The 13,280-nt window shown below is 44.5% G+C and overlaps 1 protein-coding gene across 2 annotated transcripts in view; it reads right to left on the minus strand.

The window, feature by feature from the left end:
- lrrtm4l1 (leucine rich repeat transmembrane neuronal 4 like 1) overlaps positions 1 to 13,280 on the minus strand; it is a 58,884-nt gene extending 45,604 nt beyond the window's left edge. For both annotated transcript variants that reach the window (XR_006003353.2, XM_041898217.2), the window contains exon 1: positions 12,751 to 13,280. Coding sequence is in view for 1 of the 2 variants with exons in the window: in XM_041898217.2 (XP_041754151.1) it covers positions 12,751 to 12,754 (4 nt within the window). In the remaining variant the exon portion in view is untranslated. The remainder of the gene's footprint in view (positions 1 to 12,750) is intronic.

The following is a 13,280-nucleotide window of genomic DNA, read 5'->3' on the forward strand; positions in this document are numbered from 1 at the left end:
TAACATTGAGTGTGTTCACTCAGATTTAAGACACATAAAATTAAAAAGAGTTTCAAGCCACAGAAGTCTGTGACATATTACCGATGCAGGACTGCCATTATGCAACACAGATTAATTGGTCACACTGAAATTGCAATATTGAAATGAAGTACCCCTTATACACTTAAAACCCATTATTTTACACCCATTTATTTAGAAATGGGAGAGAGCTGTAATTCCAGTTCACAGTGGAAGCAGGGAGCAGTATAAAATCGACTGATTTATGATAAAAGCTTATTTTATAGGTAGAGCTAGCAAAAGTGTAGCAGCAAAGGCAGTGGAAGTGGAGGCAGAGGTAGAGGAGATAAATCTATAGCACAGCAACAACTGTAGATGTACAATATAGGAGCTGGTTACTGGTGGCAACAGGATACTGCTGCTAATCATTATCAGAGACAGTAATTGTGAGAGAAATTCATCCCGGATTACAGTGCATAAATTAGAGCCTTAAATGAAATGAGGACAAACATCCTTAACCTCAATTACTCTGTGTTCATCTCTATAGCTGGAATGAGGCAGATTTGGTACGTCTCTGAAGCAGAACTGAGGGAGAGAGGCCAACCCACACACATCCCTGGGATCAGAGTGGGAGGCTGGGGAAGGGATTAACACAGCATATTAAATTATTTGAGAACAAATATATAAGGGAAGGCTCAAGAGAAGAGCAAGAGCTGTCTTATGCACTCTCTTCAAGAGCATTTGGGGGGAACTAGTTTGCATTTAACTTTGTCTCTTCCTATGTCTCAACTGTGCTGATTAGTGTTTTCTAGTGCAGAGTATATAAGGGTATAGTAGTGGGTCTATTTTTCTATATGATTTATTTTAAAATAAGGAAAGCAATATTTTCCAGGATTTCATACTGAGTAGATAACTCAAGCGTTAGGAGTTAATGTCAAGATTAAACTGCACAATTACGGCATTAAGTGCTGATTAGCTAATATAATCATACGATTAAAGGATTGTAGATAATTCTAGGATTTCATCGCCTATTATCGATGAACAGACTTGCAGTTGAGCCAACAACAAGTTCAAGTTTAAAGTTTTATTAGTCGTATGTACGGGATACACATGGTATATATCGTCCAATGAAATGCTTACTTGCAGGTTCCTTCTCGATAATGCAACAAAAATAAGAAATAATAAAAGATAAGAATATGAACATAAAGTAAATGGCTCATTAGAATAGAATAAACATTTTAGCAAGTATAATACAGGAAGGCACAATTTATAGTCCAATATTTACACGTGTATTGGGGAAGGGGGGGATGGGGGCCAGTATATAAACTGATCAATATAATAAGAGTCTGGTAGTGTCACGCCCTGGCTCTGGGGACTCTTAAATGTTGAGCCAGGGTGTGGATTTGCTATGTTTAGTTTTTCTATGTTTTTGTTCTAGATCGTTTGATCTATGTTGGCCAGGGTGGTTCCCAATCAGAGGCAGCTGTAGCTCGTTGTCGCTGATTGGGGACCATACTTAGGCAGCCTGTTTTGCACTAGTCTTTGTGGGATCTTGATCCGTAAAGGTTTGTTGTGTTATAACCTCAGGACTTCACGTATCGTTTGTTTGTTGTTTTTGTCGTTAAGTACGTTAAATAAAAGTATGTACGCTTATCACGCTGCGCCTTGGTCCGTGTCTTCAGTCAACGATCGTGACAGAAGATCCCACCATAAGAGGACCAAGCAGCGTGCCCAGGAGGAGAAGATGGCGATGTCGCAGGTGGGCAAATGGTGGTCTTGGGAGGAGATATTCGTGGGGAAAGGGCCATGGGCAAAGGTGAATGCCCAGGCAGGAGAGGAGACTGTGGAGGCGCGCTACAGAGAGGAGCAGCGGCAACGCAGAGGGTACCGGCCGGGGAGGAAGCCCGAGAGACAGCCCCAATAATTTTTTTTTGGGGGGGGCTAAAAGGGTGGTTGGCGGAGCCACGTACTGTGCCGCGAGTGTTCCGGCACAGTCCTGTACGTCCTGTGCTAGCACCACGCACGTGTCGTGCTAAGGTGGGCATGCAGCCAGGACGGGGTGTGCCGGCTCAACGCTCGTGGCCTCCAGTACCCCTCCTCGGTCCCGTATATCCTGCGCCAGTGCCACGTGCTGTAGCTCCAGTACGAGTGCACAGCCCTGTACGTCCTGTGCTGATGCCTCACACATATTGTGTGGAAATAGGCATTCAGCCAGGACGGGTTGTGTCAGCTCTCCGCTCCAGACCTCCAGTCCGCCTCCACAGTCCGGCCCGGCCCGTTCCGGCTCCCCGCACCAAGCCAATGGTGCGTGTTCCCAGTCCAGCCCGGCCTGTTCCTGCTCCCCGCACCAAGCCAGTGGTGCGTGTTGCAAGCCCGGTCCGGCCTGTTCCTGTCCCTCGCACCAAGCCAGTGGTGCGCGTCGCCAGCCCGGTCCGGCCTGTTCCTGTCCCTCGCACCAAGCCAGTGGTGCGCGTCGCCAGCCCGGTCCGGCCTGTTCCTGTCCCTCGCACCAAACCAGTGGTGCGCGTCGCCAGCCCGGTCCGGCCTGAGCCTGTCCCCCGCACCAAGCCAGTGGTGCGCGTCGTCAGCCCGGTCTGGCCTGTTCCTGCTCCCCGCACCAAGCCAGTGGTGCGCGTCGTTAGCCCGGTCCGGCCCGTTCCTGCTCCCCGCACCAAGCCAGTGGTGCGCGTCGTCAGCTTGGTCCGGCCCGTTCCTGCTCCCCGCACCAAGCCAGTGGTGCGTGTGTCCAGTCCGGCACGGCCCGTGCCTGTTCCATCGGTGCCTGGTCCGGCACCGGTCAGCTGCTCCACTCCGGAGCCAGAGCAATCCGCTCCACCGGGGTCCGGTCCAACTCCAGTCAGCGGATCCACTCCGGAGCCAGAGCAATCCGCTCCACCGGTGTCCAGTCCAGCTCCGGCCAGCGGGGCCAGACCAGATCAGGGGCGCAACGGGGGGGTGGAGAGAGAGTGGTGGTCACACCCGGCCCCTACCCTCTTGTGTTTGTGTGGCGCGGTCGCAGTCCGCGCCTTCGGGGGGGGTACTGTCACGCCCTGGCTCTGGGGGCTCTTAAATGTTGAGCCAGGGTGTGGATTTGCTATGTTTAGTTTTTCTATGTTTTTGTTCTAGATCGTTTGATCTATGTTGGCCAGGGTGGTTCCCAATCAGAGGCAGCTGTAGCTTGTTGTCGCTGATTGGGGACCATACTTAGGCAGCCTGTTTTGCACTAGTCTTTGTGGGATCTTGATCCGTAAAGGTTTGTTGTGTTATAACCTCAGGACTTCACGTATCGTTTGTTTGTTGTTTTTGTCGTTAAGTACGTTAAATAAAAGTATGTACGCTTATCACGCTGCGCCTTGGTCCGTGTCTTCAGTCAATGATCGTGACAGGTAGCAGCAGTTGTGATGTGTGTCTAGCATGAATGTATATGTGTGTGTGTATGTCTGTGTAGGTGTGTGCACGAGTGAGTGCATGTGTGCTAAGGTGCGGAGAATCAGAGCAGGTGGTCAGTCAGGTTCAACTGTTCTGCAGTCTGATGGCTTTTCAGATAGAAACTGAGCCTGTGAGCCTGTTGGTATCTCTGAGCCTGTTGGTATCAAACCTCATTCTCCGATACCGTCTTCCTGACGGTAAGGGAGAGAACAGCTCATGGCTAGGTTGTGTGGGGTCCTTGATGATGCTGTGTGCCTTCCTCAGGCACCGTTTCGAGTAGATGTCCTGGGTGGGTGGGAGCATGGTCCCAGTGATGTACTGGGCAGTCTTCACCACCTGCTGGAAGGCCTTGCGGTCGTGGACAGAGTAATTCCCATACCAGGCTGTGATGCTACCGGTCAGGACACTCTCGATGGTGCAGCAGTAGTATTTGGAGAGGACCCGGGCGGCATGACAAATTTTTTCAGCAGCCTTAGGAAGTAGAGACACTGTTACGCCCTCTTGATTGGGGCATGTTCCCTCTGTTTCCTGAAGTCAACAATCAACTCCTCCCTATAGGCTGACTCGTCGTTGTTGGCTATCAGACCTACAACCGTGGTGTCGTCAGAAAACTTGATGATGGAGTTGGTGTCGTGCAAAGCCACGCAGTCGTGGGTGTACAGGGAGTACAGCAGAGGACTGAGGACACAGCCCTGGGGGACCACTGTGTTAAGAGTCAGTGTGGAGGAGGTGTTGCCCGTCAGGAAGTCCAGGATCCAGCTGCAGAGGGTAGTGTCCAGACCCACGGCTCTGAGCTTGGTGTCGAGCATGGAGGGAACAATAGTGTTGAATGCTGAACTGTAGTTAAATTTTATTTTTATTTAACCCGGTAAGTTGCCTGAGAACACATTCACATTTATAGCAACGACCTGGGGAATAGTAACAGGGGAGAGGAGGGGGATGAATGAGCCAATTGGAAGCTGGGGATGATTAGGTGGCCATGATGGTATGAGGGCCTTATTGGGAATTTAGCCAGGACATCAGGGTTAACACCCCTACTCTTACGATAAGTCCCATGGGATCTTTAGTGACCAATGAGAGTTAGGACACCCGTTTATCATCCCATCCGAAAGATGGCGCCCTATACAGGGCAATGTCCCCAATCACTGCCCTGGGGCATTGGGATATTTTATTTTAGACCAGAGGAAAACACTTCCAGCAGCATCTGGTCTCCCATACAGGGAGCGACCAGGACCAACCCTGCTTAGCTTCAGAGGCAAGCCAGCAGTGAGATGCAGTGTGGTATGCTGCTGGCCCAATGAACAGCATTCTCACATAGAGTTGAAGTCAGAAGTTTACATACACTTAGGTTGGAGTCATTAAAACTTGTTTTTCAACCACTCCACAAATGTCTTGTTAACAAACTATAGTTTTGGCAAGTCGGTTAGGACATCTACTTTGTGCATGACACAAGTAATTTTTCCAACAATTGTTTACAGACAGATTATTTCACTTAGAATTCACTGTATCACAATTCCAGTGGGTCAGAATTTTACATACACTAAGTTGACTATGCCTTTAAACAGCTTGGAAAATTCCAGAAAATGATGTAATGGCTTTAGAAGCTTCTGGTAGGCTAATTGACATAATTTGAGTCAATTGGAGGTGTACCTGTGGATGTATTTCAAGGCCTACCTTCAAACTCAGTGCCTCTTTGCTTGACATCATGGGAAAATCAAAAGAAATCCGCCAAGACCTCAGAAAACGAATTGTAGACCTCCACAAGTCTGGTTCATCCTTGGGAGTAACGCCTGAAGGTACCACGTTCATCTGTACAAACAATAGTATGCAAGTATAAACACCATGGGACCACGCAGCCGTCATACCACTCTCCTAGAGATGAACGTACTTTGGTGCAAAAAGTGCAAATCAATCCCAGAACAACAGCAAAGGACCATGTGAAGATGCTGGAGGAAACAGGTACAAAAGTATCTATATCCACAGTAAAACAAGTCCTATATCGACATAACCTGAAAGGCCGCTCAGCAAGGAAGAAGCCACTGCTCCAAAACCGCCATAAAAAAGCCAGACTACAGTTTGCAACTGCACATGGGGACAAAGATCTTACTTTTTGGATAAATGTCCTCTGGTCTGATGAAACAAAAATAGAACTGTTTGGCCATAATTACCATCGTTATGTTTGGAGGAAAAAGGGGGGCTTGCAAGCCAAGGAACACCATCCCAACCGTGAAGAACGAGGGTGGCAGCAACATGCCGTGGGGGTGGTTTGCTACAGGAGGGACTGGTGCACTTCAGAAAATAGATGGCATCATGAGGAAGGACAATTATGTGGATCTATTGAAGCAACATCTCAAGACATCAGTCAAGAAGATAAAGCTTGGTCGCAAATGGGTCTTCCAAATGGACAATGACCCCAAGCATACTTTCAAAGTTGTGGCAAAATGGCTTAAGGACAACAAAGTCAAGGTATTGGAGTGGCCATCACAAAGCCATTACCTCAATCCTATAGAACATTTGTGGGCAGAACTGAAAAAGCATGTGCGAGCAAGGAGGCCTACAAACCTGACTCAGTTACTCCAGCTCTGTCAGGAGAAATGGGCCAAAATTCACCCAACATATTGTGGGAAGCTTGTGGAAGGCTACCCAAAACGTTTGACCCAAGTTAAACAATTTAAAGGCAATGCTACCAAATACTAATTGAGTGTATGTAAACTTCTGACCCACTGGGAATGTGATGAAAAAATAAAAGCTGAAATAAATCATTCTCTCTACTATTATTCTGACATTTCAAATTCTTAAAATAAAGTGGTGATCCTAACTGACCTAAAACAGGGAATTCTTACTAGGATTAAATGTCAGGAATTGTGAAAAACTGAGTTTAAATGTATTTGGCTAAGGTGTATGTAAACTTACGACTTCAACTGTATATGTTCTTCTTATCCAGATGTGTTACGGCCGCATGAAAAGCGATGGAAATGGCATCTTCCGTGGATCTGTTGGAGCGGTAGACAAATTGGAGTGGGTCCAGTGTGCCTGGTATTCTGGCCTTGATGTGGGCCATGACCAGCCTCTCAAAGAACTTCATGACCCCACACTCAGTGTACATTCCTCAATGCTGATGGATACAGTGGCTTGCGAAAGTATTCACCCCCCTTGGCATTTTTCCTATTTTGTTGCCTTACAACCTGGAATTAAAATTGATTTTTTGGGGGTAGGTATCATTTGATTTACACAACATGCCTACCACTTTGAAGATGCAAAATATTTTTTCTTGTGAAACAAACTAGAAATAAGACAAAGAAAAACAGAAAACTTGAGCGTGCATAACTATTCACCCTCCAAAAGTCAATACTTTTTAGAGCCACCTTTTGCAGCAATTACAGCTGCAAGACTCTTGGGGTATGTCTCTATAAGCTTGGCACATCAAGCCACTGGGATTTTTGCCCATTCTTCAAGGCAAAACTGCTCCAGCTCCTTCAAGTTGGATGGGTTCCGCTGGTGTACAGCAATCTTTAAGTCATACCACAGATTCTCAATTGGATTGAGGTCTGGGCTTTGACTAGGCCATTCCAAGACATTTAAATGTTTCCCCTTAAACCACTCAAGTGTTGCTTTAGCAGTATGCTTAGGGTTAATGTCCTGCTGGAAGGTGAACCTCCGTCCCAGTCTCAAATCTCTGGAAGACTGAAACAGATTTCCCTCAAGAATTTCCCTGTATTTAGCACCATCCATCATTCCTTCAATTCTGACCAGTTTCCCAGTCCCTGCCGATGAAAAACATCCCCACAGCATGATGGTGTTCTCGGGGTGATGAGAGGTGTTGGGTTTGCGCCAGACATAGCATTTTCCTTGATGGCCAAAAAGCTCAATTTTAGTCTCATCTGAGTCTCCCAAATGCCTTTTGGTGAACACCAAACGTGTTTGCTTATTTTTTTTCTTCAAGCAATGGCTTTTTTCTGGCCACCCATCTGTAAAGCCCAGCTCTGTGGAGTGTACGGCTTAAAGTGGTCCTATGGACAGATACTCCAATCTCCGCTGTGGAGCTTTGCAGCTCCTTCAGGGTTATCTTTGGTCTCTTTGTTGCCTCTCTGATTAATGCCCTCCTTTCCTGGTCCATGAGTTTGGTGGGCGGCCCTCTCTTGTCAGGTTTGTTGTGGTGCCATATTCTTTCAATTTTTTAATAATGGATTTAATGGTGCTCCGTGGGATGTTCAAAGTTACAGATAACCCTGATCTGTACTTCTCCACAACTTTGTCCCTGACCTGTTTGGAGAGCTCCTTGGTCTTCATGGTGCCGCTTGCTTGGTGGTGCCCCTTGCTTAGTGGTGTTACAGACTCTGGGGCCTTTCAGAACAGGTGGATATATACTGAGATCATGTGACACTTAGATTGCACACAGGTGGACTTTATTTAACAAATTATGTGACTTCTGAAGGTAATTGGTTGCACCAGATCTTATTTAGGGGCTTCATAGCAAAGGGGGTGAATACATATGCATGCACCAGTTTTCCGTTATTTTTTCATTTCACTTCACCAATTTGGACTATTTTGTGTATGTCCATTACATGAAATCCAAATAAAAATCAATTTAAATTATGGGTTGTAATGCAACAAAATAGGAAAACTGTAAAGGGGGATGATTACTTTTGCAAGGCACTGTAAGACTTGGGTGGATTAATCTTTTGTGAAGGGGTCACATTATAATGATTTATACCTGTTTGCCTTAAGTGTGTGGTATCTTTGTCACAGGAAACAAGATGTAATAGCAGTGATAGGAGATTCAGCGCCATTGAAACTATTGACAGAATTCTGAAATTCAATACCACATTACACTGGACAGCAACTGTCTCTGGTGCAGCCTGTAAATAAGGCCTAACCACGTAAGTAACTCTGTTTGATAGCCTGTTAATCATATTGACTTTTTTCAACCACGCTTTTGAATTGTAAATAATAAAGAATACATGTTTACATTTTAGTAGACATTATCCAGAGCGACTTACAGGCACAATTAGGGTTAAGAGCCTTGCTCAAGGGCACATCGACAGATTTTTCACCTAGTCAGCTTTGGGATTCAAACCAGCGACCTTTCAGTTACTGACCCAACACTCTTAACCGCTAAGCTACCTGCCACCCTAAACCCTTGCAACTAACCCAAAATAGACCTCTCCATTGTTACTTTGAAATCCCAACCACAAAGTGTGTTACATATTTTCATTAAAGAAAGTATCTGTACATATCTTTATCCAGGAGGAGATTAAGTAGGTGGCTACATTAAGCCAGATGTGATCCCAGGTGTCAATGAAGCTGAGAGCAGTTCTTGCATGTCTTGTTTTAGTAAACATGCAAGGCAAAGGGGATTTAGCATGGATCTACTCTGTTTGTCTTACAAGCGCTCATGTCTGGCTGATTAACAAGCACAATAAGCAAGCAACAAATGAATTAGCATAGCAGCCGACAGACACAGCCATAGACAAACCATTCTACATCAAATAAAGCTGGTGATTAGACCATGTCTTCTTATAGCCCCAATTACTCTATCGCATATCTGTCACCATTTGTATCGAAGAGCCACCAATAAAATGCTAATTGTTCTTAAATGTAAATGTCCCACCCCACCTATTCTTAGCAGGCCCCTGAGAGGCAGAACCATGCCAGTGCCTGCTTCTATGGATATGTACATTTCAAAGTCTGACATTAATTAGGTAAGGGATGGAATTTAAAGTGGAAGGTAGTACAAAGAGCATTAACTCCTTATTTCTAGGACATCCACTACCCTACAGTACTCCCATGTGTTTCACGGTATACCAGCACCACGGTACTATCATGGTACCAAAACCTCATGATACTTATGATATCAACATTTTAGAGTACCTAGTACCATTTCATATGATACTACCACATTTTTCGGCCCTACGGATCTAAAGAAGCCGCTGGCGCCTGTTATAAAATGTTTATAAAGTCCGTTTTATTAATAACTTCAGTTGAATTTAAGAAACAGTCATTAACTAGTCACTTGTATGCGCCATTCCAATAATATCCACTTCACTTTCATGCGCATATCACGTGTGGCAGGTGTAATCCGCCAGCCGCATTCCTTCCAGCCATCATTCACCTGCTTCTCTCATCAGATTTTAAAATATAATTTAGCCGTGATGGCGAGGGGGGATGCAGACCCTGATCAGTCTTCTGTTTGTGGGGATCTATTTTCTTATAATTAGATGTGATGCCTAGCTTAAAAGAATGCATTAATGATTAAACATAATAGGTTTGTGCTGTACTGATATAGATTGTTTAACATAACAAGCTGTGATTAATGTGAGGAACCGTTAGGGGGTAGGCTGAGACAGGCTTGTAGACTCACACACACAGCCTCTTTGTTAAACCGCTCAAGGACATGTGTACTGCAAAAGTGCTGACTCTCTGGACAAGTTGCAAAACAACTAACACCTGGCAACAGTGAAGCGCCAAGGGGCTGGGACCAGCCTGAGCGCCAACGATAGGCTGGGTAAGTTTAAACCACGCCCAGCCTCTACTCTGATAGGCCTGCCTGGAGCGGGAACTATCTCTGTCAGAGTATTTAAAGAAGAACTTATAACAATGGCTCAGTTCTCTGACTGCCCTGCGTGGCGTTTCAGTGGACCCGTATATATAGAAGACGTGTATTGACCTCTTTTTGTTCCTATACCAGATTTGAATCGACGCAACTTAACATGTTGTTACATATGTACATTTAATATATTGGAGCAGCACGCAGAGCGAGCAAAGTTGACACGTATATAATTTTATCCCTGGTATAATAACCAAGAGCACCAGCCAGTCTGATAGGCTTTGCAAGTTCGCTTTCACCCAGCAGTGCCAGGTAGGAAAATCGTTTCGCAACGGTCATGCCTGCAGCTTTAAAGCAAAGAAAACAGCTTGTCTCTAGATCCAACGGTTAAAAAAATATAACTAATATTACCAGAGCTACCCTTTTTTCTTTCTGCGCGATTTCGCGCGCATTTGATGTAATTTCACAAAACGTGTAGTGGGCCGTTTTAAACTAATCCCGGCCATTTATTATTGTTTTGATAACAAACAATTTTGTTCAGTCATGTTCCTAGCTAACTAACAACCTGGTAACTTGACAGCAGGTCTAGGCAAATTTGATTGGCTCAGGAAGAAAGGAAAAGGGTCTGCTACTCATGAGATGTGCTTCAAAGGTAGGATTCATATAGGCCTAACTATGTCAAAAATCGATCTCTTTCTGGTGCTCCTTACATTCTGTTTGGTGCCTAACGTATTTAAAGTTGGGAGCAGTGTGTATGTGTTTGTCGGAGAGAGAGAGTGGTATTTATGAGGGCGACAGAGAGAGTGTGTGAGGGAGGGAGAGTGTGTGTCTGTGTGTTAACTGAAGAGTAAAGGTTTCATGCAGTGTTTTCCCCTTATTGCCACAATGACATGCAGTCATTATGCATGTATATTCCTTCCTCCCATTCCTCCAGCCAAATCACAGGTAGGCCTTTGCAAATATGAGCAAATTAGCCATTCTATGCATTATTTTATTCTACAGTGAGCAGTGTGAAGTTAAATTCAATATGTGTTGTATTGAGTAGAAGTGTGAATATCAGTGACAGGTTTTTTGTGTAGCACATGTGCATAACATTTAGAAAAAACGGGAACAAGTGTTGTGGGAAGGGGCGAAAAGGACACTAGGCCACTCTGAATTTTCTATCTCCAAAAGTGATAGAGGTGACATGTCTTTTCCTGCCCTTAATGGAGAGCCTGTCAGATAACTGGAGCTTACATTTTGACAAACAGGTATCAGTAGGAATGACATATCCCATCAGAGAAGCTATCCATGGCATTGGCATGAATTCAAGGCCCTGAAGCCGATGTCTGACTCCAAGTCCATTGCTATCCATACTGAAGAGCTATACTGAACTTAGTGGGCAGTGATGTGGCCAGCAGCAGTTGAGAAATCTATATCTAGTCACTGATTAAAGGAGTCGATAAGCAAAGCAGTAATTGGGTGTAATCTGCCGGGGTCCTGCCTCACTGCAGACTGGCAGGAATGGCTCATCAGCTAGGTCAACACTGGATAACTATGGGGGGCAGAGGCCAAAAAACTATTCAATTTTCAGTTGAATTTAATGAGACCATACTGACATCTCACCAGTGGAATCCTCATACAGAGCAGGGCAGAGCAGAGCAACACATTGGTGTGATGAGCAAAACCTAGTTTTCTCAAATGAGAATTTCTCAACAACTGTTCATAATGCATTAGTGCATAACCTATGCATAAGCAAATGTAAGCAAATACATCATTAAGTTAATCTATTAGCAACAGCCAATGATCTGTAAACAAGTGCATCACACCTATAGCCTTCCAATTAAAACCAGGAGAAACAAATGCACATTTTAAAAGCAGTGGTATGTCGTCCATTACACTTCAAATTTTGATAATGATATACTCATCTCATACCACTCAGTGTGCTGTTACCCAGTGGCATAGCGCAGTTTGGCGAGGGGCCCCCACAAGGTCCGAACAAGCCCCTCCTAACTTCCTGCAATTCTACACATTTTGCCATGTGCCAAAGATAACATTTTGCAGTTTTAAAGCAAATATCCTGTTGGGTATTTTTTACTTTCATGCTGGGTTGACCTATCAGCTGGGTATTTTTTTAATGATATCATTAGGTTATTTCCAGGAGGAAATAACCTTATTGGTTACCCGTGAGAGTAAATGTAATTCCTGTTCATCATAATATGTTTGCATACTGCAAATGTAATTGTTCCTTTCTTTTTTGGTATTTTACATATTCCTCTAGAATATTATGATTATTTATTACATATTATAATAAGGTATGCTACCTTTATTGCATAATAAGGTATGCCACCTTATTGTATCCCAACAATGGGACTTACAAAGCGTTTTAGGGAACTCATAAACTTCTGTAAGCCTCATTGATGATACAAAAATGTCAACGTTCAAACTTAACATGTGATAACTATACAACAAATAGATGAACAGGAATTACATTTACTCTCACGGGTGGCTAAAAATAACTATCTGAAAGCCACGCCCCTACTAAACTACACTGCCAGTCTTCTGATCTGACCTGCTGTGTCATATCACAATAACCCAACATCAACAACCCATCCTTGCTCTTTTTAAAGAAAACAACCCAACTAAGTGACCCAATGCCTGCAACCCAGCAGTTGGGTCAACCAAACAACCCAGCATTTTTTTTGAGTGTAGTTGGCTATTCATTTATCAAAATGAAAAGTAGTCTACCAACCGGGTCCCTGCCACAATCGTTTAAAAATCGGACTGTATCCACTCACCCATATTGGCGTGCCTGGCTTTTGCCAGCGTTCGGAGGCGTAATCTCCAACACAGATCACGGCTGATCACTGCGCCGTTGTCCACCGTTCTCCAACACCCCGCTTCGTTCTATCCGCGGGCAATGCGCGCGTCGCCTTACTAGACAAACACGAAGACTGACTCACCTGCTCTCATGCTAAACAATTCATCCAAACGTTAATGTATTAGATATCCCAAATTCAAGTTTACCGCCATGAATACATCCACGATTAGTGCACTTTTGTAGTTATATTCAGAATTTCGTTCAAGTTATGCATGAATGAAGGCTATTTTCGACGTAAGGAAAAAATATCCCACCCACAAAACTCATATTTTTGTGCAATGGTTTTATCCACAACAGCAATACATAAAATAAAGAAAATGCTAAAGGCAGGATGAAAAGTTAAATAAACTCTACATTTTGCTACAAAAAGAAAGACCACCCTTTTTAGATGCCCTCATAGCTGTCTTGCCACAAACATCAAGAGAAAGAATCGTATTCTGAGGGAGA

The sequence above is a fragment of the Coregonus clupeaformis genome, chromosome 15 (assembly GCF_020615455.1).
Source record: "Coregonus clupeaformis isolate EN_2021a chromosome 15, ASM2061545v1, whole genome shotgun sequence".
NCBI classification, from domain to species: Eukaryota; Metazoa; Chordata; class Actinopteri; order Salmoniformes; family Salmonidae; genus Coregonus; species Coregonus clupeaformis.